General features: G+C 40.9%; 1 protein-coding gene across 3 annotated transcripts in view; it reads right to left on the reverse strand.

Moving 5' to 3' along the window:
• The window catches only part of LOC124612943, a 453,322-nt gene that overhangs the window by 350,938 nt on the left and 74,672 nt on the right, over window positions 1–27,712 (reverse strand). For all 3 annotated transcript variants that reach the window (XM_047141447.1, XM_047141449.1, XM_047141446.1), the window contains exon 2: window positions 2,390–2,572. In XM_047141447.1, the coding sequence (XP_046997403.1) occupies window positions 2,390–2,572 (183 nt within the window). The remainder of the gene's footprint in view (window positions 1–2,389; window positions 2,573–27,712) is intronic.

Genomic DNA, 27,712 nt, shown 5'->3' on the forward strand with positions numbered 1-27,712 from the left:
CGTTAGTAGGACTATTGTTATGACTATGGCATATTCTTATAGCCGATCGAAACCAAGTGAGAAACTGTTCAGAACCGTTATTACAAAAATGACAAAATATAGAATTTTATGCCCGCATCTCGTGGTCGTGCGGTAGCGTTCTCGCTTCCCACGCCCGGGTTCCCGGGTTCGATTCCCGGCGGGGTCAGGGATTTTCTCTGCCTCGTGATGGCTGGGTGTTATGTGCTGTCCTTAGGTTAGTTAGGTTTAAGTAGTTCTAAGTTCTAGGGGACTGGTGACCATAGATGTTAAGTCCCATAGTGCTCAGAGCCATTTGAACCATAGAATTTTATGGTGAGCCGATGCAAAGCCGTCAGTTTGTCTTAACGAGATTTTCAGAGGTAAACGGTCGTTTAATATCTGCATTATCACCTTTGGAATGTACACGATTCCACTCAATCCACTTCACCCTTGAAATCTGATACCATTAAAAAGTCAGTGATTCAAAGGTTGGAAACTTCCACACTCTGATGCAGTGATAACGACCTATCGCCCGATCACTTTGGAACTCGATAAATCCCATCTAATGGAAAATTTTGATCTCTCACACTGTGCTATTGGGGCTTCGGCTGCCCTACAAGATTTCAGAAGGTAAATACGTATAGAGAGCTCCAAAAATCTGCGTCACAAAAACAAATGTTATATTGTGTTTGTGATATTGAGCGTGGATTTTCTTACAGTCTGAGGCGTCTACTACAATCAAACTCTTTATTACTGACCTGCAATGAGCATTGTTTACAGTATTTGCGTATTAATGATCATACTTGTGAAAGTATAGGTAAGGGTATCTTTTTGTTATTGTTATGTACTGTCACATTATAACGGAAAATGAAAACGAATAAGAATAATTATTCTGCCGATTGCGTTCTGGACATTTGCGGCGAATGCTATTAGTGAAATGCAAAAGAAAGTTAATCATTTAATCCAAGAACTGCGACACTGATGTTCACGAAGTGGCGGTAATAGTTGAAGTGTTGAAAGACACGGTATAGGCTGTCAGACAATTGTTGACTTCCAAGGTAAGTGGAACTGCTTGATCTGCGTGTTTACTCAGAACAGATGACTACCCCTCCAAGCTAAACGTACCGAACCCATGAACACATTCTCATTATATTCAAAAATTGTGGAACAGCAGAAATCAAGAAAACAACTCACAGAGGCTCTAGGCCTTTGACGAAGCTTCTAACGTGACTAGACATTAATCGATGCGTGTCCTCCATTTTGGATAAAAATTGCGACTGAGTATAGAGAATGTTTCAGCTGCTCCTCCCGATATCGTTTTATACACTCCACAATATTATAACTGGCCTTTAAAAATCACCCGCAAGGTTTTCATATTCTCTCGCTCGCTACGCGCAGTCTTATTAAAAATTAAACAGGATCTTTATGTGGGAAATTGAATAGAGATAAATTTTATGCTGGGATAAGTTTTCAAGGAGGCCATGGTTTTCGAGTTATTCAAGATAAATGTACAAAAGTGACCATCAAACGCACATCCACCTCCACGCTCATCCCTTACCAGTTAGAATTTCTAGTATGTTGTTCTTGGCACCCCCTCTTACAACTTACAAGAATTTCCGAGTATACGAACTATTCCCGATATTCGACCATTTATTGGTCACTATTAATTGGACTATTACGCCACCAGAATAGGCAGCTATTTCGTTAACATCACTGATACATTTTTTGGTCTCTATTAATTGGGCTATTACGCTTCCAGTATAGTAAGCTATTTCGTTAACATAATTGATTTAAACTTATCCGAGAGGGTAATAGAAGGACTACTTTTGTAAACGTTACCTTGAAACTAATTACGTTGACAATATGATCCAAACTTAACCCTTACGCGCACTGTGGTTTCGTAGTCAGAAGGCCTTACGTATACAACGATGAAATGGTTTGTTTTATGCTGTTAAAATCATAAATTTTTAAGTAAAATTCACACAAACGTCTCAATTTTATATTTTTTAAGTGTTCTATGAAGCCAGTGGCGTAATAAGGCTAGGCAGTGAAGACCAAAAAAGGTCGAATATGGGAAATAATTCGCGAAGTCGCAAATTTTTGTACAGTGGTGGTGTCATGAACAAAGTACTAGAAATCCTGACCGGTGGAACAATGGGGTTGCGTTTGAAGGTCGCTCTCGTAAGTTTTTCTTGAATAACTCGAAAACTACGGCCTCTAGCGAAAACTTATCACAGTACAAAAATTTTCTGTTATTTTTTTCTGTAGTACTAATAGTCTGCGCATAGCGTGCGAGAGAATATGAAAATCTCGCTCGTGGTTTTTGACTGCGGGATATCATGTGGGTTGCATAACACGATATCACCAGGGGCAGGAACTATTGACTTACCTTCGTAGATGATGGGCTCCTTCTCCCTGAAATAAGTGAGTGCGGGGAAGTTCTTGATGCCATACTGCTTGGCGAGTCGCTTGTCGTTTATTTTGACGAAGTCCACGCCGAAGGTGTCGGTGTCGTCATCGATCTTTTCGAGCTCCTCCAGCACCTTATCACACGTCAGGCAGCTCCGTGCGTCTGTAAATAAAAGAAACATCACGATTAAGAGCTATTTTCTCATATAAACCCCTAAGTCGCAAGAGGATTGCTGAGACGTAACCACACCTGTAGCAAGTACGTTAATGAAGATCCACAAGATCAGTTACTCTCAGAAATTAAAGGTTATACTGTTTGATTTATGTCTACAATTTGACAACTTTCTTGTACCACTACAAGTAACTGCTCTTAGCCTTACAATCCCGATTCAAATCGAATTAACTGGGAAAAATTTGCTGTTGGTTTCAGTAGTGAACTATGTTACGTTTTCAAACGAGCGATTTCTATGTTGCACGTGACTGACACGTCAGCGACTCGTTTCGAAGACGAGGAAGGAAGGAAGATAACGGTTTAAGGTCCCACTGACTGCGAGGTCATTAAAGACGAAACACAATCTCAGATCGAAAAAAGGAAGGAAAATTAGAGTTGAATGTCGCATCGACAAGGACATCATTAGAGATAGCTCAGATCGAATAAATTAAGTAATGTAATCAACTATGACCTTTCTAACTGAAGAATTCCGTCATTAAGTAATTAGGAGAAATCACGGAACCTAAATATGGATGATAGAACTGAGTTTTGAATAAGAGCAATATCTCTGAGCAAAACTCCCCTTTAATGCGGAGCTTTGAATATCATGCAGTTCCTTCTGTTTTGTTCCTACATAAGTGGTTGGGTCGCGGAGATTTAGAACTCGGTTTTGTCGTGGAAATCGATTTTTAAGCCGAGTTACAGCGAGCCGTGGGTGAGCGATTCAGGTCATAAAACGGTAGAATTCTCTTCACAAATCCTTTTAGACTTCCTGATTACCGCCTGTGTAATAGTGCAGTCACAGAACGGTAACTTAAAATGAAAAGACAATGCTATTATTATCGTTTACTTCAGAGGGTTTACAAAACTACGACGAAAAATCTGTTTTGTTATGTGAACTGCAGAGTTCTGAGAACGATTGCACAACAACTAATCCTATCGAAAGGAAATTAGAAATCCATTAATATTTCTTTCTCAAACATCTAATCACAGGCAACTATTTAATATAGCATGAAATCACGAGACAATTCATTATGGTGATAAGTCTGCAGCCCATGAAACAAATTGCTGTATGGCACTTCCCATCATGCTCTTGAAACCAAAAATCAGGAGCATTCACGCTGTCTGCATCCAGCCATCATTTTGTACAACAGTGAATGAATTTTTCCGCAGTAACACGCCTCAGTGATGTCGGCCACCTATGGGAGATTCGCGCATAAGAACAGTTCGATAGTCGAGAGTTAGACGTAGGGACCAGTGCAACAACGTGCGGATGATGAGTCACCTTCGGTTACTTCGCATTTAGTGCGTAGAGGTGTCGCTTTTCAGCATCATTACTGGACAATAATATATAAGAATCTGTACTGATCAGAAAGAGCTAGGTGGCGCAGTCGTTAAGCCACTGAATTCACTTTCGGTAGAACCAGAGTTCAAATCCCCGTCCGAGTACCTAGATTTAGGTCGTCTGTTGTTTCCCTAAATCTCCTGTCAGCAGTATGGTTTATTTGAAAATCACCTGACCGATTTCTTTTTCAGTTTCATCTAGTTATAGCCTGTGTTAGGTCTCTACTAATCCCATAGTCGACGAGACGTTAAAATTTAGTCTTCCTTCCCTATCTTATTATTCGGAATCATATCGTCTCGGTGGTGTACGGAAGCCAACATCCTACATGATAATAGCTATGCACGTCCGCTACCGATTCACAAAAACGTATAGAAGTTATCTTGAACTGATAAGTGGCGCTATATATCGGTAACGACGATGACACGAGAGAAGGTAAGAATTTAAGGTCTCATCATATCAAAGTTATGATGAAGCAGAGAACAAGTGCTACTTGACAAGAACTCGGGCATGACCGTTTTAGATGAATCACACGGATATTTACCTGAAGTGATGTGGTGAAACCACAGAAAACAAAAATCATGATGTTGGGCCACGTGTTTAAAGCCTGACTGAGCTCTGTTCCTCCCAAAAACAAGAACAGTATCTCAACAGCTAAGTTACTTTATTTCGTCTGATGGACACGCACAGCAGCAGACTAGAGAAAACGCAGATTTTGATACCGTTGTATAAGTAATGTTTAGTTGAATGAAGTGGGCCTCAGTTAACGGCTTTTGGGCGAACAATACCTGTGACCGTTTGTTTACCTGTTACAACTCTCAAAGAGACCTTAATGTTCAGCAATAAACTGTACAACCTATCTACCCCGTAACTGAAGTAGATAGTGACCACCCCATGGACATGTAGAACCCGACGTTACCTTAAGTGATCATCTGTGATGTCACCCAGATCAGTCTTCTTGAGTTATGGGCAGCTGACGAAAGGACGTGGGTCAGCATCATTTCCCAACGCTTACAATATCCTGTAGTCGTGATGCCACTACAATTCACCGTTGTCATTAGGACGACGTGGTGCGCAAGTCCCTGCTAGTGTCTTGTCTATAATTCAGTAACTCAACATTGCGTGTTCTTAATGAAGTTTCCTAGTAGAGAGAAATGACTCGTAAGCCAGCCTGCTTCACTTAAAATTCTGTGGTTCATTTAGGACATTCCAGGGAGAGACACAGCACAATCTGGTTATTTCAATTTCGGCTGCTTTATTTGGATACCGAATGTAACACGCACACTCCTTGACGTGGAGTAGAATCAGATTCTCAAAGCATCCGCACGACTGACTGACAACAACTAATTTGTTACACTGGTCAACCACAGTTTTGGCAAATGTCAGATGGATCTCTATATCTATACCGATTGACGTTGCGGTGTGGCAAGACAGTAGACTCGTGTCCTGGAGGACAACAGTTTATACCCCCGTTCGGCGATCCAACTTTAAGTTTTGTACGATTTCACTAAAGGAGAATGCCGGTATGATTACACTGAAAGGGCACATCTGATTTCTTTTCGCATCCTTCTTGAGGTTGCCTCTGTCTCTAATGATGTCATTGTGACGGGACGTTAAAAATAATCTTCCTTCCTTCTTTATGTATGTCTGTGTGAAGAATATACTGTATGATCTGTTAAAACACTAAGAACAAAAGTAACACAGTTCGGAAAAGACAACGTACACGAATTCTCTCCTATTATAAGTTAAATTGACATTGTTGTAACGGGATGAGCATCGAACACAGAAATAACGTAATTGCTGATTCTTAAGAAATACAGTAAATGAAATGGACATAGCCCCATGTCGTTGATAAAGCATAACGCTGGCAAAGAATAAGAACTTGCTAGGTGTAAAAATCATACCAGTGCAAAAATCTTGAATTTGTTCTCAGCGACAATTTCATGTATCCGCCGATCCCCTAGAGAGATGTATGGTGAAATGGAACTCCAAAGTAATGTTTAGAATGGATGATGGTTTTCTGATGTCCTAACCGAACGCAGCATGGTTCCTTTGAAATGGAGACTACCGATGCCTTGTATCTTCCTTTCCACAGTCTGAGCATGTGCTCCGTCTCTAATGACCGCCGTCGTAGATGGGAGGTTAAACCCTAAACTTCCTTCCCTTCTATACAAACCCTGCGTTCGATACACTCGAAGTAGACACTTCGCTGAGAGTTTACACTAGACAGTATTTGCCTCTGCCCACACACTAGGCGTGAGAGTAAGGAGACATATCTCAGCCAAAGAACTTGGCATCTTTCACTTTGGCAACTTCACCGGGTGCTTGTAGCAAGCTACTACAGTGAAACGTTTACTTAAGGTCACTCAGCGGCTCACGAGCGTAGCAACTATACTTACGTTAGCTTGTTTGTAATACTTTCAAACTCTCGGCATACTAAAAAGTTTCAGAACAGACTGCAGAGCAATACGCGGTAATTAGTTTTGTAATCGTCTAACCCATTTTCTTGAAATGGAGTATTTTGTTTTTAACAATCTCGATGGAGCTAATACTCATCAATTCATTCTTCCCAGCTTGTAACTCTGAGCCAAATTATGGGACTGGATTGAAAGTAGAGTTAGTAGAAAACAAATAATCTGAAGCATTAATGCCAGGGTAAGATCAACGGAATCAATTTTTGGCTTTTCTTTGTTTCAGTTACACAGACTTCAATCTCATATAAACCATTAACTGTAGACTATTGTTGGATTGATTTATTTAAAATCACGTTAGAGTGCATTGAACTAGCAGTCTTTGAAATTATGGCGTTCATTAAAAAATCATAGCTCGATAGAAAATGAAAGTTTGTCTTTTGAGTAATTAATATGCAATCTAAAGACCTCAGAAACGCAGAATATAATGTAATTTGGAAGTCTAAAAAACTTTTGGATTGTGGTAGAGAAACCCTAAAATCCTATTACATAGCCGTTCGTCCTGTGATGTATCAAAAAAATGGTTCAAATGTCTCTGAGCACTGTGGGACTTAACATCTGTGGTCATCAGTCCCCTAGAATTTAGAACTACTTAAACCTAACTAACCTAAGTACATCACACACATCCATGCCCGAGGCAAGATTCGAACCTGCGACCGTAGCGGTCACGCGGTTCCAGACTGAAGCGCCTAGAACCGCACGGCCACACCGGCCGGCTCTGATGTATCAAGGCTCTCATTTATTGAATAGTAACTAGTCACTTGCGATAGTTTATAACATGTGATAGTATCTCCCTGTTTGAAGTCGCCTGTGGTTTGGATCACTGATTTCATGAGATGATGAGATCGGTTATATGCACAGCGTTTTATGAGTTTTAGAAAATCACCATTAGAATTTCATCAGATTTTCGCTCTTGAAAACGCAAAGGGCACTGTCAAATCCACTTTAGTGCCTTACCAGTAAACCCCCGATTCTTTAAAGAATCAAACCCCCCGCGTATAAATTAGCTTCAGATTACTTTACGAATGAGTTAGTATGTTAAATATCTGGCGTTAAGCATGAAAGCGAGGAAAAGTTTAGAAAAGGTTTGAAATTATGATTGAAGTTTGCTGGAAGTCGCCAAGTGCCCTCATTATGATAGACTGAATGAATAAAGTCTGGGTAATTTGCGCTCCATTTTAAGAAAAAGCAAGTTTTTCGTGAATTCAATGTTTATGAGGTCATATCTCCTGAAGTATGTGTCTTACAATGATATAATTTCGCAAGGACATTCAGAGATATATGCAGATACTGTCTGCCAACTGCTTCCCGCATAGAGTGAGTAATAAAGAAGTAATAATTTAAAACGTCATGCCTGATGCTGAAGTTTTACTGCATGAACAAAGAAAATGTAGTAAGCGATAAACATTTTTCCTTTTCAACCTTTTGTGTGTGTGTGTGTGTGTGTGTATGGAAGGGGGGGAGCCAGCGGGAAAAGATTCTATTAAGGTTTGAAATGATGTGTAAAGTTTGTTGGAAGTCGCTAGGAGCTCTCATTGCGTGCTATCAGTTGAGATGCCTCAAGACAGGCACACATTTTCTATGATTTTTCTGTTATTGTGTTAAACTTTTAAGATAAGATTATATCTCTTAGGGAGTAGATTGATTGTGACAACATTGTAAATTCTTAAATTCGGTCAACAATTACGCGAAATATTAAAAATCAAATTTTTGCTTATCCTGGGAGTAGTTAGATACGCATCCTCCAACTGGTACCGAGTTCTAGGTTCGGCGACAGTCGTTTAGTTATATAGATTCTGGACAGTCCAAAGCATATACCACTTGGTAATGCTGGCGTTCACAATTTTGAGTTATGTATGATGCTTAGTTAGATAGTGGCCACATAGATAAAGCTCTTTTGATTTTGATTTCAGGCAGCAACCTCTCGATACCTTCCGATCCCTGCCAGCAGGGACCGATGACCTCAGCAGTTTGGTCCCATAGGAACTTACCACCACCACCCTACAGCATGTGCCTAGCACTGCTGTAAGGTTGTCTCGGAAGGGGTACATTTTTAAAATTCTCAGTACATGTGGGCGAGTGTCACTGAGGATGTTGTCGGAACTGAGGGGTCTTAGAGGGATCCTTTGCCGTTTTATTCATGCTTGTGTCAATCTCTCACCCCATGTGACCATGCTACAGAGGGCGCGAAACAAGGGGGCTGAAAATTCATGAGCACACTTTGCTGCATCGGATCACCTTCAGAATTAGTCGAATCGTTTTCAACGGTTCGTAGTGTTTTCGACCTGTACAAATGGGTGCGATCATGTCCAACGGGGATTCCGCCCCACAGTGTCCTTAGAGAAGAGTTGAAACGTCTAAGGGTGTCAGCAGTGTCGATGCTTGTCGAGAACCCCCATAGCACTGCGAAATGTTGTTTTCGACGGCGAAACGCGTGGGAATCAACGCTCCAAGGAAACTGGTGGTTTCATTGACCAACTCCTGAGGTCTTTTGCTGTCGCTTTTGAGCGGCGGTGTGTCTGAAATTTTTTGTCGGCCATCCATAAGAAAACAGCATGTTTTCAATGCCAGACGTCGCGGTTCTGACCTCCATCACATAAGCGTGAAAGGAAGGGATGGAATGTAGAAAGAGGAAGGTTGTGACGATGTTCCCATCGTGCGCTACGTCAACGGTGGCGCTGAACAGAATTATGGTGAAATTTGGTACCAATGTGACATCATTAACCCAGTTTGCAAGACATACTAAATTCTAAGATCTGGCTTTTTTTCCGCATGTGGGGGCACATCGCTGTTTGAAACGTCGTCGGGCTCGAGGATGACGTTGCAGGATGCCACGTTTTTGCACCATTACAGAGGTGGGTTGCAGGAACCTTTTAATTTAATTAAAACTTTTGCGGCTCAATGGGAGACAATTATGAGGTTTCGAAAAAGTGATCTTTTAATTTTGTTGTGCTGTGAAATTAAAAGAAAAAAGAAATAATTGCTTTTACTCTTTGTAAAGTATGATTTTCCGTCTTTAGTATTTACGTGAAGATAAGTGTGTGTTCCATAAATGTTTTGTGGAGTTTGGTCACAGAAAGCTTGCCCGTTCAATTCGAAGTTTTTCTTGCTGTAAGCGCTAAGTGAATATAATGATATCTACAAGGAAACATACTTCTCACCAAGTGCGCAGCTGAATGAGCATGTGGAGTACACACTGCAACGTTTTAAAGAAAAACGCGGTAGGCTGTGACAGCTATATGGCCATAGGGGTTTCAGGCGTGACGGTGTCTGTATGTGATAAAATGAATGAAAATCAATTTGAGATTTATTTTTTTCATTTCACATTATACCTATTTGTACACACAATGAACTTAATTACTAAACATTTATGGAAGGAACGTAGAAGTAATATAAATTAAAAAATTCTAACATTATATTCAAATATTATACAGTGTGACGCATTATTCATTTTTAAACAGTACAGTACGAAAGCGTCACGAATTGGTTAATGCTTTCATTTGACTTGGCGTATCAATGTAAACTATTTATGCTTCATTTGTCAATACACGCGCTTGCACTTCAGCTCATCTCACGTGAGGGGTAACTGCATTCATGAAACACAGGTTGGTGGATGTATGTAACACCCTATTGTATATCGAAATATTACATTATCATTTATAATTTGCTAGAAATAGCCCAGGATGGACAAAGTGTGCAGGTTTTGTCATGCTTGTCTTGGAGAGACAGTTTGTTATGCAAGTGGTAGAATGATGAGATCTGCTTGCATACAGGGTAGCATAATAGACAAATTCTGGAGACTGAGTCTTTAAGTCATTTGCATAAATTATCTACGGTCACAGTGAATTCACTGTGCACTAGACATTGTCTAGTAGCTTAACATAGCAGGTTGTGTCTTATACTGGCTGAGTAGTGGACGAATAACATACTCGTGTTGTATTTTCTTTTTCTTTATTTTTTAAAAATAAGATAAGAACTGTAGAAATAGTAATTTGAGAACTAAAGATGTAATTATATAAAAGAGTTTTGATTTACAACCAGTTCTTATAACTACTGTTTTAGGTTGTTAGACTATATAATGTACGGTATATCATACTTCACAGACCACGTCGGTAAAAAATAACCGGTGCATTCATTAACGTAATTTCAACAATTTTCTGCATTAGGTCGCTTCATTTCTTTTGCTGCATGCTATATGGTAACAATATTAGCTCGGTCCAGTGAATCAGAACCGGAAATAGAAACACTTGAAAACAGTTAATAACAATAATGCAAATTTGGAAGATTTTTTTTTTTCAAATTAGATTACTTTATTTATTGTGTGTAAATTAAGAAAGTGATAAAGAAATAATAAAAAGAAACAGAGCCCCAAGTGACTATCGTGAATGAAATGAATCCTACGTCGGGTGAATAACACAGAACCTGAAAGCTGTTCTCCGATTGGTTTGTTTTTGTAACTGATTTGTATGTATGGGAATGATTCGGATTCTCAGCAAACAGGACAGGCATTCACACGTTAAGACGCAGCCGCGTTACAGCACATCCGTCCGTGCTGCTCTGTATACACGTCTCCACCACTTACTGAGTGCCGGCTGTCCCAACACTCTCAGCGATACGTCGGAGACAGACACGCGCGCACTCTACAGCTCGCGCGGCCAAACAGCGGGACAGACGAGTTGCGCACGCGCGCCATGTTGTAATCTCGGCCAGCCGGCCATTTTTGGAGATGGTAGCCTGAGCCTGGCCGGGCTGCGCGCGCAGCGAGCTGGCATTGTGTCTGATAACACGAGCCCAGCCAGACCTGGCTGTGGTAAACAGCTGCGACACCTCGGCAGAGGCATGCACGAGTGAGGCAGGCACCGTTTCTAGGTTATTGGGAGAACATCGTGGCTCCTTTGGACGGGCACTACTACAGCGCTTTACAAAATAGCAGTGTCATCATCCAATCTACGTTAAAAGATTATAACTTGATTGATGAATTTATAATATGCAAGTGGAGCAAGTGTGTAGCGCTTCGTGTAGGTCTGTGAGAAATTAGCCAGAGAAGTTCTTGATTCAAAATAACACTAATTGTTGCGGAAAGTATATCGACTGAAGACTGTTTAGTACTGTGGGTCCTATGTATTTAATGGGAACATCGAACTGTAGCATCTATTGTTCCAAATTCCATTCTGCAGAAAGCCTTCTGGAAGTGAATGGAGTGTAAAACACAAGTTTCCGTTAATAATGCGTTAATAATGCAGGCAACAGGCGCTGACAGGATTTACGATCTTCACCTCCCATTTAGGTTAAAGAAAGAGTTTGAAATTACACCTCCCATTTAGGTTAAAGAAAGAGTTTGAAATTACTTAAGACCACTAACTTTGATCCCTTTGTGCTGACTTGAGATTATATAAATCCTTAGATCAGAGAAACTTGAAATGTGCATTCTTCAGTCTTAGAGCAAGTTGAAACACAGCACAAGCCCCATATTTTTTGTAGGAATCATGAGTGAGTGTGAAACTGTTTGCTACCGGTATGTTGAACCCTTCTTCCCAGCTAGAACATAATTAATAAAGGGGGTAAAGTTATCATCAAGCTGAAGGTTGGTTTTAACATCAGAGTGATTTACTAGGACTGGTCCTGTGGGAAGTCGTATGCCATTGCCTTCCTCTGACGGTTGAACTCCATTCACCCTTCCAGCTAAAAGGGTTCCTGTAGTCAACATGGACTGCGGGCAGCAGTTCGACTTAGCACTTTCATTGCATTGTAAATTCATTGTCAGAGGTAAAAGTGAAAAATCGTTAGACCAACTGGCGATCGCATCCTAAATTTGTAGTCTGACGAAAGTCCATTGAGCCACCGAGCAGAGCAGACCATGCGAGACTAACGTATCTAGTGAGGTGATACTGTACTTAGGATAAATATGTCGATCAGGAGGAGCTGGAAATTCCAGAGGCATCATCCGTTACTTCCGTGTAACACTGAATGCAAACGCCGTATAAATTCCGCTAACTGGAACACTATGGCTTCCCTGGCCATTTTCAGTGACCTCGTCAGGGACGAAACCATATTCCACAGTAAAAAAGTAAGTAATGAGGATGTTCTTATAAATATCTTTGAAAACTGCAGGATGTATTTTCATGAAGATTTAGAGATCTTCTGCCCCAAACAACAGGAAAGAAATAAGTAATGATGATATTGACACAATTTCTTTGAGAATCGCAAGATCAGTTTTTATGAACATTTTAGATCTTACGCGAAAACAACAATCCTCAGATGCTTAGATATCCGACTGGCAGCAATTAAAACCGATTCATATCATTCCGCAGCAATACTGCAGGTTAAACGTACACAGAGTTGAATGAAAGAAGTATCCTTTGTAATTAAAGCGATAAACATGTCTTAGTTCTTAGAGGGAAGGCATTTGAAGTTAATGATACCTGCACTGCTTGATGCACTGAGAACACCAACGAGAGTGGCAATCTATTGCGTCTTTTCTGTCATTGTTGGAAGAGGAAGACTTTTGTAGCGGTCCACTCTGTTTCAGTCAATGTGTAGGTTTTAGGATTGACTATGAAATGGAAAATTAGGCAGACCCTTTGTAGTTTCAAACCAGACACGGGAATAAAATTGCAGCAACGACCACAAGGTAGGATTTCACTTTCTCTTAACGAGTGTTTGTCAAAGTGGCATGTAACTGTCATCTTACACCTTATTCTAGAGTTAATTCTTGTTAGGCTGCCACTGTTATTATAAACTCAGAGGAAATACACACGTTGAGTTCTGATATACGGGAGTCAAAGTTCGCTTACCGTTTTGGAGTATATTCTGAAAGACTTGAAACGAATAAATACAAAGCGCACACATTACTTGAGGAAATGTAAGCGTGCAATAACCGTCAGCATAAAAGTGGGAGACAAAAGCAAACAGCAGGCGGAAAACATTCTGCTCCTTTTGAAAACAGCCACAAATCACTTGTGAGCGCGACGAGTTCCAGCTGCTTGTGCTCACTGAAGGAAGTCGTGACATTCATGTTGCTGGCATACGGCTTCCGAATTAGATTAAATATTTTCAAGAATAGAAGAAATTTTAAATGTGAACTCGACACCAGGCCACGCCAGTTAGGAAAATTAGGTGCACTAAGAAAAAGATCAGGTTATACTCAGTGACACGACACAGTGCAGAGGTAACTCAATAAAATTCTCAAAAGAAAGAAAGAAAAAGGACTTAGATATGGGAATAAAGTTGTATGTTTGAAGCTGTAATTCGTAGAAAATGAATGTGAGTGAAATATGGCTCGTATCTTATAAGCAATAAGAAACGTAAAATGTTGATGAAGTCAGGTACATGTAACTTATTATTTCCCTTGTTAGGATCTAAGCCATATAGAGATCATTGGAAACCAATAACGTTCCTAGTGGCCAGGATATCAGCTGGAATATGCTTCAAGAACCGATCTTCGCATTCGCATGAACCGAACTACATAAAACATGGGTAGAAAAATTTGGATTATTGCCTATGAACGTAGTGTGACAGTATGTTGAACGTTAAAGTATTTAATAATGACATCTCGTCTCTAGTCACTACCTTTCTACGATTTACGACGCCTTTCGGAGTTCAACTCCATTTGTAAGTTGTCTTGTCTTCGCAATCATCTTCTCCAATTTTTCATCTGACAGTTATCGAAATGCGACAGTTGTTATTTTTAATTGCAAGAATAGGACTTCCTGGTAGTTATGTGATGGCACCTCCTTCCAAACACAAATTCATTGTTCTAAACAATGCAGCGCCTCGCTTGCTAATTTGTAGACGTAGACTTGTTCCCGCCCCTTGACTTGTAGGCCTACCTAGAGATTAATTGTATTTTACATTTATAAGGGGAGTCTATGGAACCAGTTTAGAGTATTTGTATGTCTGAATAATGAGACATTTGCTAACTTGTCATCAGGCCACTAGAAATTGAAACTGAACATGAAACTTCCTGGCAGATTAAAACTGTGTGCCCGACCGAGACTCGAACTCGGGACCTTTGCCTTTCGCGGGCAAGTGCTCTACCAACTGAGCTACCGAAGCACGACTCACGCCCGGTACTCACAGCTTTACTTCTGCCAGTATCTCGTCTCCTACCTTGCCCGCGAAAGGCAAAGGTCCCGAGTTCGAGTCTCGGTCGGGCACACAGTTTTGATCTGCCAGGAAGTTTCATATCAGCGCACACTCCGCTGCAGAGTGAAAATTTCATTCTGAAACTGAACAGGAATGTAAAGTGCACTAATACACTGGTGTCAAAAACTTATGGATGAAAGTAACATTCACGTGATATGACACTGTCAAGTAACACAGCTCTATGAAAATTGAACCATACGTAGAAAGAACTGCTGTAGCATAGTGTAGTATAGTATAGAATAATGTAGAAACTAACTGGATAAAATACGCAATGAGGCGGACAAAAATGACACGTCTGTTCAAAGACAATAGTGACACTGAAGTCACCGCGATTTATGACGGTTCCGTGGACATTACAAACAGCGGGAACGGTTTTTCATACGGTATGTCATCACCACGAACGCCAATGCATGGTGTACAATGCTCTCATGCTGGCCGTAAGGTTGGTGAGTCCTTGTGGTACGGCGGTTGTTTACTTCAACAGTGCGGTTGACAACTGTTGTATGGTTCTTGCGGCATGTGGACGTGCTGCAGCTCGACTTCCCAAAGCATGCCAAACGTGGTCGGCGTGACTTGAGGCGGGATAAAGGGCGGGTCACTCCATTCACTGAACATCCTCTCGTTCCGAGAGCTCCTCCAACATATGCAGTTCGATGCGGTCGCGCATTGTTGTCCATAAAAATAAAGACAGGGCCGAATACACCCCTGCAAAGACGGACATGGAGGAGGAGTACAGCGCCACAATAACGTTGACCAGTGAGTGTTCCGTGTTCAAAGATTTGGAGGTCAAAACTCAACATTTCCCTCATACCATAAGACCTGGACCACCAAAACGACCATGTTCCACAGCATTCCTGAGTGTATTACGTACCTTTACATAATTAGAGGTGGGAATACGTAAAACACGCAGGAACACTGTCGGAAATGATCGTTTTGGTTATCCAGGTATTACGCCGTGGCGTGGGAGTACTGACCTCGAAATCTTTGAACACGGTACACTCACCGGCCAACGTTAGTGTGACACTCTACTCCTTCACCATTTGCGTCTTTTCAGGGGTGTATTCGCCCCTGACACCATTTTTATGGATGACAATACATAGCCGCATCGAACTCTGCAGGTGGAGGGGCTTATGGAACGAGAAGATATTCGGCGAATCAACCACCCTGACCTTTCCTTCCATTAAATCCCATCGTACACCTGTGGGATGCGTTGGTAAGACGTACTGCATCACGTCCACATGGCACCGACGGCCTCCCAGCAGCTGTCAGTCGCGCTGCTGGTGAAATGGAGCGTCCTATCGCGAGAACTCCTTTCCAATCTTGTGGTCAGCGTGGGAGGACGTTCCAAAGTATGCACGCCCTATTAAGAACCATGTCCCGATATTTTTAATGTCCTGCGGTCATCATAAATCGCGTTAACTTCTGTAATTAATTTCTTGGAATAAAAGTGTCGTTTCTGTTCGTCTCATTGCGTATTTCTTTCAGTTACCTTCTGTAGTGTAGTTTATTGTACTGTACTTTTCAGTTACCTTCTGTAGCGTAGTGTATTGTACTGTACTGTACTGTAGCTGTTCTTTCTACGTATGGGCCAAATTTCATTAGCTTTGTTACTTGGCAGCTACACATCATGCGAAAGTTGTTAGGTCCTTAAGTTTTGCACACTAGTGTATTAGCAATGGGAGTGTGTACGTATCAGTATCACTTGTTTACATCTGGCCAACCTTATGTCCGGAAAAGATAAACGCTGTAGTGTTAGAAAGCTATACTTTTAAGCTGCGCCCTGTAACACCGCTGAGTAATAGGAGTGGCAATCAGAATCTCTGCAACAAACTAGTGGCGCTGTGGTTAAGGCTTCCACCCGTGTCCGGTACCATATGAGTTCAAAACCGCATTCCACCATCGTGACTTACATTTTGTGTTTTTTCTTCAATCGTTTCAGACGAATGCTAATAAAATTATTCCATCGGATGACCACTATAATCATTCCGGTTCAAAGTCCACCGTGCAAGCATATGATCCGCATTCATTAGTTCGAAACGAGACGTTAGAATCCGTTTTCAGGATATTTTGAGATATATTGAAATAATGATATAGAGCGAGTCTGAGCAAAGGTGCACGATGCTTAAGACACTAGACTTCAGATTTAGACTTTCAATGGTTTCCCTAAATCGCTATGGCAAATGTGTGGGTGGTTCCTTTGAAAAGGACGCGACCGACATTCTTCTCCACAATTCGAGCGTGTATTCCCATCCAGACCTCGATAGTGGCGTGATGCACAGTGTTAATCTTCCTTCTTCCTTTTCTTTCTTTCCTCAGCATATTGTGTCAGGGGCTAGCCTGGGTCATGTGTCCGAATGCGAAGATTGCTTGTGCAGTGTAGTGTTGTTTGTTTTGTTATGAATATTTGTATAATACAAAAGAGGAGGGTAGATGAAAACACATAGCTTATTTCTGTTGAAAACCTTGTGATTTCTTTAAATCTCTTAACACGAACGCCGAAGTATTTCATTTGTAAAGCATACGATTGATGCTTTCGTGTCCATGTCCAATCCGGTCATGTTCTCCGTTCCCAAAAATCTCACTATCCATAATTTACTCCTTTCTTTAGAATAGCAGCGAGTTGACTGCCAAACGGACTCCATCAACATTGTCACATACCATCAGCCCAACAACAATTCGGAGAGATTAGGAATATAATACAGTACGACACACAGCGTCTAGTGATAATAAAATGTACTGCATTACTTTTCGCCCCGTTTCTTGGCAAGTATCTCTGATTATAACTTCTTTCGTCGCCAGAATTCCAACCAGCTGGCGTGCGTTAACAGCCTCCGCTACGGGGACTTTTGTCTTATACCAAGACGAATTAAATGCCTTCGTATAAAATCATGTTTCATCTATCCAATTTCTTGATTTCCAGTTTCTGGTTATTACAACATGGACTGCATGTATGGTTTATATTCATCTTCCAGTACACAGTATAACAAACAGTATACGTACACGACTTCTAACTACTTCCCTCGCGCCGACATTGAAAATCTGGAGCTTTTGGAAACGGTCGCCGAATTGGTTCTTTTGAATGAGACAGTCACCGACATCCCGTCCCATTCTTTTCAAATCCTACCTGTTGTTCCATCTGTAATGACATTTTCGTCACCAAGACTTTAAAAACTAACCTTTCTTTCTTCCTTGCTCCTTCGAAATATTCGTTGAATTTATCTGCAAAATATACAACGAAGAAAGGTGAATGTCAGTAACGAAACGCAGTTTTTGATTTTTGAGTGTGTCGCCAAAAAATTTACGAAGCTTCTATTTCTACCTTTAGGCAATAGCTCCATTCCAAAGTACTCTCTTGCGCAAAATTATCATTAATTAGAATAGCTCTTGTAATCCGTAAGTGATTTAAAACAGCACAGAATTGTTGGCTTTCACTTTACGTGAAAACTGAACAGTGACTGTTTAAATCATCTTAATATATCATGCGAGATGTCTTAGACAACCAATAGTATTCTGACAATAATAGAAAAATTAAAGGTCAAAATTCTGTATAATACGTGTAATATAATGTTGTATAAAGAAAGAGAACATAATTTGTGTAAATGCTGTAAGTAAAATTAAAAGTTTTGGGTAGCGCGAATTTGCATGTCAATGACTTCTCGTCAATGAGTCACTAAATGACTATGAATTTGCAGATGTCACATAATACGTTACAGTATTACACGTTGAATAAATCTGAATTTAATCTCAAAGTGTGGCTCATAGTAACATTACAGTAACAAGAAGTGCAGTCGTGCGAAAAATATCTTCAACATACTTGCTGTACAAAATAACGAATGGTCCTAGAATGAACTTCGTTATTTTAAGCAGATCCCACTTATTGCAGTATAAGAACATTTAATAACTGATTTATTGATATGTCGATGTGTAACATTAATTTTGATATTCACCGAATCAAAAAATTTGTTTAACTCATTAGGTGATTAAACATCTGTAAAATAACGAAGAAACAATCACGACAGACTGACCCTGTCTTTGCTCGGTTACTGAAATTTAACGGAAAGTTTACTGCAAGTAATATGTGTTACCTCACAACAAAAAATGGTTCAAATGGTTCTGAGCACTATGGGACTTAACATCTGTGGTCATCAGTCCCCTAGAACTTTGAACTACTTAAACCCAACTAACCTAAGGACATCACACACATCCATGCACAAGACAGGATTCGAACCTGCGACCGTAGCGGTCACGCGGTTCCAGACTGAAACGTCTAGAACCGCACGGCCACACCGTCCGGCACTTCACAACAATTACGCTCGTCGCAGTTTCCATTCGGAGGAAGTTTCATTCCCTAAGTTGTAGCACTGATCTACGTGTCATAGGAAATAATCTCAAATACAAACAAATCTTTGTTTATTTTTCTCTAATTAGATAAAAAATATTGCTCGACAAATATAATTGTTTTTCAAGTTTTCAGAGCAATTATAACAGTTAACATTGCTAAAGTGACTAATAACTGCAGTTCCTCTCTAATCACCATGTTCTCGTTCGCTTTCATGTCCCATGCCATTATCAATAAGTCGCAAAAGACTTCGGGTTTCAATGGGCGAATTAACGTTCTTTTCTTCCCAGTCATTCATATATAAACTTTTTTCTTTGGTATTGTATTTTAACAGTCAAAATCAATAAAATAGGAACAAACGCTTAATCAGTCTTTGACATCTTGGTTTCATGATATCGCGTTGCCAATTGAAAATACTGACATAACTTCTGATCATTGTGGTGGCTGAGAGTGTTGAAGGACTGACAATATAGTATTGTTATTAAATACTGAACGTATGGACGTCCATTATGTACTGGAGGTGTTAGTAAAGATGCGGATACTACGGCTTGAAAGCGGAGATTTGCGGAAACTACCAACTGGCCACACGGCTAGAGGCGCCATGTCACGGATTGCGTGGCCCCTTCCGCCGGAGGCTCGACTCCTCCCTCGGGCATGGGTGTCTGTGTTGTCTATGCGTAAGTTAGTTAAAGTAGTGTGTAAGCCTAGGGTCCGATGACCTCAGCAGTTTGATCCCTTAGGAATTCATACATACACCACCAACTCCAGGAAGGCTCTCACTCGTCGCGAGGGATCGGTGCAAAGGTGGTGTCCGGCAAACCCGGTTGCCCGCATATCTCTGTGTCAGCATTTCTCGAGAATTCCTCCATAACGCATTCAAACGACATTTGTAGAGGATGGTAGGGCGACCGGTCTGCATCATATGGTCCTTTGGGACTGATCGCGGAGTGGCGTGTTGGTCCACCTTTAGAATGCAATGTAGTGGCTTTTCTATGTGATATGTATTCGACAAGTCCTTAATAGATTTGCGGAGGTATTTTGCATCAGATGTCTACATACAAGTTACACAGGTCACAGAGTTCTCATAAAGAACGCAAAACACCCAAGATTTGCGAAGTTTTTCAAAAGCTCGAAACTAGCGCGAACTTCAATGCGACGTGCTTCTAATATTTCCCCAACGAAACTCTTTCTCGAGGGTGAAAGAGGAGGAGCAGGAGATTAATGTTTTACATTCCGTCGGCAACGACGTAATTAGAGACGGGGCAAAAGCTCGGATTTGCGGATGGAGAAGGAAATCGGCCGAGCCCTTTTGAAGGAATCATCCAGGCATTTGCCTTAAGCGATTTAGGGAAGTCACGGAAAACCTAAATCAGGGTTGCCGGATGTGGGCTTGAACCGTCGTCCTTCCGAATGCAAGTACTGTGTGCTAACAGCTGCCCTACGCTACACGGTGTCTGGAAATGTGGCAGAAAACCCAAAGAGACTCTGGTCGTATGTAATCACACCATCGTCAGGACGCAATCAATAACTTCACTCATGATAACAGTGGTAATGTTATGGATGACAGTGCGGCTAAACCAGAGTTACTACACACCGTTTTGCGAAATTCCTTCACCAAAGAATAGAGGGAATGTTCCTGGATTCGAATCAAGAACACTGTCAACAAGAGTAACTTAGGAGTAGATATCCTCGGTGTAGGGAAGCAGCTCAAATCACTTAATAAATGCTAGTTCTCCGGTCTAGATTGTATACCAACCAGATTCCTTTTAGAATATGCTGATACAATAGTCCCATACTTATCAATCACATATAACCGCTCGCTGTACCTAAAGATTGGAAAGGTGCACAAGTCACACCAATACCAAAGAAAGGAAATAGGAGTAATCCGCTGAATTACAGACCCATATCGCTAACATCGATTTGCAGTAGGCTTTTGGAACATATACTGTCTTCAAACATTATGGGTCACCCAAAAGAGAACGATCTATCAACAAACAGCCAACCAGGATTCAGGTAATATCGTTCTTATGGAACTCAGCTAGTCGCTTATTTTCACGAAGCAATGAGTACTATCGACAGGGAATGCCAAATTGATTCCATGTTTTTAGGTTTCCAGAATGCTTTTGTCACCGTTCCTCACAACCGACGTCTGAACAAATTGAGTGCCTATGAAGCATTGTCTCAGTAATGCGAATGGATTCATGATCTTCTGTCAGAAAGTTATGTCCTCGAGTAAAACGGAAGTAACATCTATCGTTCCTCAAGGATGTGTTATAGGCCCTCTGCTTTCCTGATCTACTTAAACAATTTAGGTGACAATCTGAGGAGCCCTCTTAGACTGCTTGCAGATGACGCTGTCATTCACCATCTTCTAAAGTCATCAGATGATCAAAACAAATTGCAAAACAATTTAGACAACATATTTGTTTGGAGCGAAAAGTGCAGTTGACTCTAAAAAAAATAATGGAAAGTGTGAAGCCATCCACATGAGTACATCTACATCTACATAGATACTCCGCAAGCCACCGTACGGTGCGTGGCGGTGGGTGACCTGTACTACTACTAGTCACTTCCTCTTCTGTTCTACCTGCAAATAGAGCGAGGGAGAAACGATTGTCTATATGTCTCCGTATGAGCCCTAATTTCTCGAATCCTATCTTCATTGCCCTTATGTGCAATGTATGTTGGCGGCAGCAGAATCGTTTGGCAGTCAGCTTCAGGTGCCGGTTCTCTAAATGTTCTCAGTAGTGATTCTCGAAAAGAGCGTCACCTTTCCTACAGGGATTCCCATTTGAGTTCCCGAAGCATCTCCGTAACACTTACGTGTTGTTCGAACCTGCCGGCAACAAATCTAGCAGCCCGCCTCTGAATTTCTTCGACGACTTTCTTCAGTCCGACCTGATATGGATCCCTAGCATCGTGCAGTACTCAAGAATAAGTCAGACCAGCCTCCTACGTGCGTCTCCTTTACAGGTGAACCACTCTTTTCTAAAAATTCTCCCGATAAACCGAAGTCGACCATTCACCGTACCTACCACGGTTCTCACATGCACGTTTCATTTCACTACGAGGAATCCTGTAAATTTCGATTACAGGATAAGAAAATAAATTCATATAAATTCACCTAAACACTTAGGGATTACAACTGCGAATAACTTAAATTGGAACGGTCACATAGATAATGTTGTGGGGAAAGCAAACCAAATACTGCTATGTATTGGCAGAACACTTAGAAAATTCAACAGGTCTACTAAAGAAGGTGCTTATACTGCGCTTGTCCGCCATCTTCTGAAGTATTGGTGTGCAGTGTGGGACCTGCATCAGATAGAGTTGACGGAGGATACCGAAAAAATTCAAAGAAGGGCAGCTCGTTTTGTACTATCGCGAAATAGGGGAGAGAGTGTCACGGATATGATACGCGAATAAGGATGTCAATCATTAATGTAAAGGCGATTTTCGTTGCGGAACGATCTGCTCCTGAATGTCCTATCACCAACTTTGTCCCCAGCGTGTGAAAATATTTTGTTGGCGCCCACCTACATAGGTAGAAATGATCATCGTAATGAAATAAGAGAAATTAGAGCTCGTACGGGAAGATTTAAGTGTTCGCTTTTTCCGCGCACTGTCCGAGAGTGGAACGATAGAGAAATACGAGTATATTTAAGGTGGTTCCTTGAACCCTCTGCGAGGCACTTAATTTTGAACTGCGGAATAATCACGTAGATGCAGATGCAGATATAAATTATGAACCGGTTGTTTGTGAGTGCGGAGTTGATGCTCGAAAGCGTCACGGATATGTTCCACTAAGTTTCAGATCATGCAAATTTGGTGGCAGAGACATCAGCACAAGTTCATTAACATATTCTCCAAATCACTGTACCATGATTCTGACCTTTTGGCATTAACATTTATCTTGCTGAAATATGCTGTCACCATGGGGAAGACATCAAGCACGAAGGGATGCGGATGGTGCATAAAAATATTCAAATAGTCACTACTGTCATGGTGCCTTCGATTATTACCACGGATTCTATGGAAACACAAGTGATTATACCCATAGCATAATACTGTCCCCAAGGGCTTGCATCCGTGGCTCAATGCATGTTTCGGAAAGTCATTTTCGTGGATGACAACTTACCCGAACGCGGCCATTGACTTGATGTCGCAAGAAACGTGATTCATCCGACCAGATGATTCATTGTCATTGTTCCACTGTCCAGTCTCGATGATATAATACACTCGTAATAGACGATGTCGTTCGGTCCGGAGCCCCATTTTCAACAATGTACGCTAAACTGTGTGCTGCGAAACATTTTTGCCTGCACCGGCATTGTACTCCGTCGTCAGATCTGCCACTGATCACTGCCTTCCTGCTTTAGAGAACGGACAAACATCCGACGTCCACGTTCTGTGACGAGGCGTGAAAATGCAATACTTTGTCGCCTACTCTTGGTTTCGCCGTCCATTAACCACTTTACGTAGATGCACGCGGCACTAACATGCGAATAGCTGACAAACTTCGCCGTTTCCGAGATGCTCTTTTCCCAGTTTCCGGTCCATAACAATCTGCCCTTTATCAAAGTCGCATATGTCAGTGGATTTCACCATTTGTGAGTTGTATCGTCCCAAAAAGATTCCTCATTCGCCTCCCGCTTATATCTTTTCCTTACGGCATCGCGTGTCCGTAACGCCACCAAGCAACTTTCAGTCTAGCCATAGGCAGTGATAATAATATTTTGGCTCTTTAGTGCATGTCCCACTGTTTGTGAAAATTTCATCACAGTGAGGGAAACACGCAAATGATGTGACATATAATGTTCAAAGCCGGAAATCGCACGTAAATGACTGGAATTACAGGACAACAACATTGCAATAAGAACAGGCGTGTCAATCGAATATATGAGAAATGTGGCGGAATGCCTAACTTTTCTTCAGCAATATGCAAAACTATTCATCGGTAAATGTCGCTCAAATTATAGACTGCTCTGCTTCACATATACGAGAAGCTATAGGCTAGACTCACCTTTTCTTGGCTGAAGAAGTATTGTAACACCGATAAAATATAATCAAGGTTTATTTCTTCAGTTTCGTTCAAGGTTTGCGGTAGATTTTTCTTTTGTTGTAACTCAGGCACCGGAAAGGGAAATTCTCGTCCATACATTGCTAATTGGGACTCCCGTTACCTCATTCCTGCCTTAATGGTATCTTGCAGAAAAGTTTTCCGAGGTCTACAAACCATCTGCTTGTTCAGTAGGAAACAGACATGAAGAAAAAAAATAGCCTTGGGCCGTGTACATCGTTGTCAAATACATGAAATGTTACTGTGTGTATTGAATGCGAAGGGATGCGGTTATGAAAGAATGCAGTTGGTAGTCTACTATGGAGTAGGCTGAACTTCGTAGTCTGTAGTAATGAGTATGTGAAAAATGCTGCACGACGAAAAGCAGAAAGATTTCAGATTCGGTAGTGGACCATGTAATTTGAGTTCAGCAACAGATCTATTTCTGTTAGCAATGACACACAGTACAAGTTCATCTCGATTATTGACACAACGTTTGTACACAACTGCGGGTGCGCCGTTGCCTATTACTGTAGCTGGCGTCTACAACTCCAAGAACAGCGCACACATCTCCCTTTGCACAGTATATCCACGACGTAAAACCAAAACCATCTCCGGCCACAATGTGCCTGCCAGTGGGTGGTGTGGAGTGCTTATTGGAAACAAATGTATTTTTTCTTTCTTCCGTGTATCTTCCTTAAAGTTGGATTGTAGTGATATCTTATTTAAACTAATAAGGTGAAGCCCGTGCCCCAGACTGAACTGCCCAACGTCTTCTGAGCGAATTCATGATGTGATAGTCTGGGGCGCCTTTGGGCATTGCGGGGAATCCCGGCCATTACGAGTTGCGAGTTTTCATCAGTCACGCTGTAGATGCTAGAATGGACCGGCTGACTAATATGCTTTACTGAGCTCCATCTCCTGTTAATCTGAGAGCTTCTCGAGTGTTTCAGCTAAAAGTGATGTTTTCCACACTGCAGTTGTTGTTCTATCACCAGCTTAAAAGCGAACTTCGTCTAGCCAGTGATTTCGTCATTATGGGGTGAATAATTTGATCAGAACTGTTGGATTAATTTCATAAGCTTTTACTTTCCCACAACCTTATTTTGAAGATGTGAGTCACTATTTGAAGCTGATTAATAGAGCCTCCTACAAGTACACACCATGAAGGTAGTTTACTTATTGGTTACGTACAATATCTGAACAATAAACTGTAAAGCATTAACTGTGCAGTCCAGTGGTGATGAATGTGATGGGAGAGATCAATATGAGATGTGTTCTAGCAGTCACGCAATGACGAGATGGAAAGCAACTTGGAGGTTAATGTCGGACACCGACGCACAATCAGCTTATCATGAACTGCACGCCGTCTCTCCTATCATTTCTAGTAAAAAAACCAGGGAAGGCGTACATTCTTGACAGCAGCTGCGTTACCTAGATTCGACGATACTGGTCATTATGCTAATTTAACTGTACGTACATGGTTCGAAAGATACAATGAGAAATAGTAGTTGGTTTTTGGGAGCGCTGTATCAGAGTTTAGAACTGAATAACTTTACTAATTTGCTTCTTAATCTTCATTTTTTTATTAGAATGTGTTTAGAAAATTTGATTGTGTTCCCGTGTGAAGCTCGTCTTTTGTCAGCATAGCAAGCTCGACTGCACCACTTCCAGAGTGCAGCCGGCGTCCTTTTTGTCAGGTACTTAGAGGGACACGTCTGTTTGGAGCAAAGCTCCCTTGTCAAACCATGGTCAAACAGAATACCCCTAGTAGCAATCTGAGGCAATGTAATTACCATCTTCGGAGTTATCCGAGATCAGCAACAAAGAAAGGGAGCTTGCTTCATGTGAAATTCTCAACTGTTGTCTGTACATTGTGCGCGTTTCAAATTCGTTGTCCGTTAGCTAACTTTACCACATAAAAAACTGTAGTAGTTGATTCTGGAATACAAATGATCACATGTTGTGAAATAGGCACCAACTAGATCTTAGGCAATGAGACCACTAATTACTTGCTGTGGTGACAAGAAATTATTACAGGTGGCTTAAGAACCTATAGAGAATGATATAAATGCAGATAATACACTAAGCAACAAGTACTAATATTTACCGTGAAAGAGATGTGCGTAACAGCTTAATTATTGGAGGAGCAGTATAAGAATTCATATGTGATAAAGAAGATGTAAATGGAAGAAATGATAGATGATCAAGACAAAAGGAAATATTACATCAAATTTTGAAAGTGATATAACTTCACCGGCAGAGCTGCAAACTGCGACATGTATGGCAATAATCTTCACATACAGAGCTGAATCATGTCAAGAACTAAACGGTCAGTTATGTAGGTAGCGATATAGAGAGCGGTGGTTGAACGAAGTAGCCGAAAATTGCGAACGAGAGACAGAGAGAGAAGACTAACGTTGGGAAACACAGGATAGCGCTTAAAATGAAATGTGTGAATTGAAAGATGGATGGATTAAGAAAACACAAAAAACTACTTTGAGGTTCATTAAATAATACTGGCCTATACCAAAATATGCAATTACAATATTGTCTAAAAACGTGTTCTAGTAACTGCAAAAAACTGGGTCTGTAAAAATGAGGAAACAACATAAAAAGAATGCATATTATCGACGAAGAACCATGTTAAACGTAAGTTAACTGTGGTAACAAATGAACGTAGGAGAGAGCACATTCCAGAAACATTCGGACAGTGTATTGCTTCCTCCCACATACGTGCCTCGAAATGACCACAAGGAGAAAATCCGAGAATTTAGAGCTAGTACGGATATTTACCGCCAGTCATTCCTATCACGTGCCATTCGCAAATGGAAAAGTGGAGGGGGGAGCAGATAGTGATACCAGAAATACTCTACTCACATTGTAAGGTGGGTTACAGAGCGTAGATGCAGATATAGCTCAATAAAATAAGGAAAAAGCCGTTTACCTCCACTATGTTTGAGAAGCTTATGTATGTAGAAGATATTTTAAAGACTAAGAACACTGGAGGCCTGAAGGTTAAAGTACGTCTATGACAAGCTGGGCAAAAGAGGATTAGAATCATAACTGCTAATGATGAATGTGAATCCAGATGAGTACGGAATTGTGAGATATGATGGCACTAAAACGAAATTAAATTTTTCCATTAATGGATTTCGCGGACAAAAATTAAAAGAGACACTGCTGTTTTTCCTTAATTTATTGAGACGATTTTTTGATCTAGCTCGGGAGACATGTTCACATGGAATGCGTAGCTCACTGATCGCTTAGGACAAAGAGCAACGTTCAAGTGTTGGTCCAGCATAAGGTTTAACTTCTCCAAACGTGTGTGTGTGTGGTATGATGAAAAGAGATACTCATCCTCTTCTCATGACTGCAGGATTATTCTTCCTCATTTGCTAGCAGCATACGTGTATTCACAAGGAGATATAGTACAACAGTGATTTCTGACGTGGCAACTCGTTCTTTTTAGTGTCCCGCTAGGGTAGTAGTTCCCAAGCTAACGGTAATTACCCCCTTAGGAGTAAAATGAAATTTTCTGAAGGGTAAAACACAAGAGAGTTTCTCTGTGTCGGTACTAAAGTACATTATTTTTAAAATATCACTGTTATTATTTTTATAATAATAGTAATTATTATTATTATCATAATTTTATGACATTCTAATATTGGTTAGATAGTTAGCAGTAATGTCGTTTTTCGAGTAATATTATTAAAACATGAAACGATGTGGTACA

The sequence above is a fragment of the Schistocerca americana genome, chromosome 4 (genome assembly GCF_021461395.2).
Source record: "Schistocerca americana isolate TAMUIC-IGC-003095 chromosome 4, iqSchAmer2.1, whole genome shotgun sequence".
Classification (NCBI taxonomy): Eukaryota; Metazoa; Arthropoda; class Insecta; order Orthoptera; family Acrididae; genus Schistocerca; species Schistocerca americana.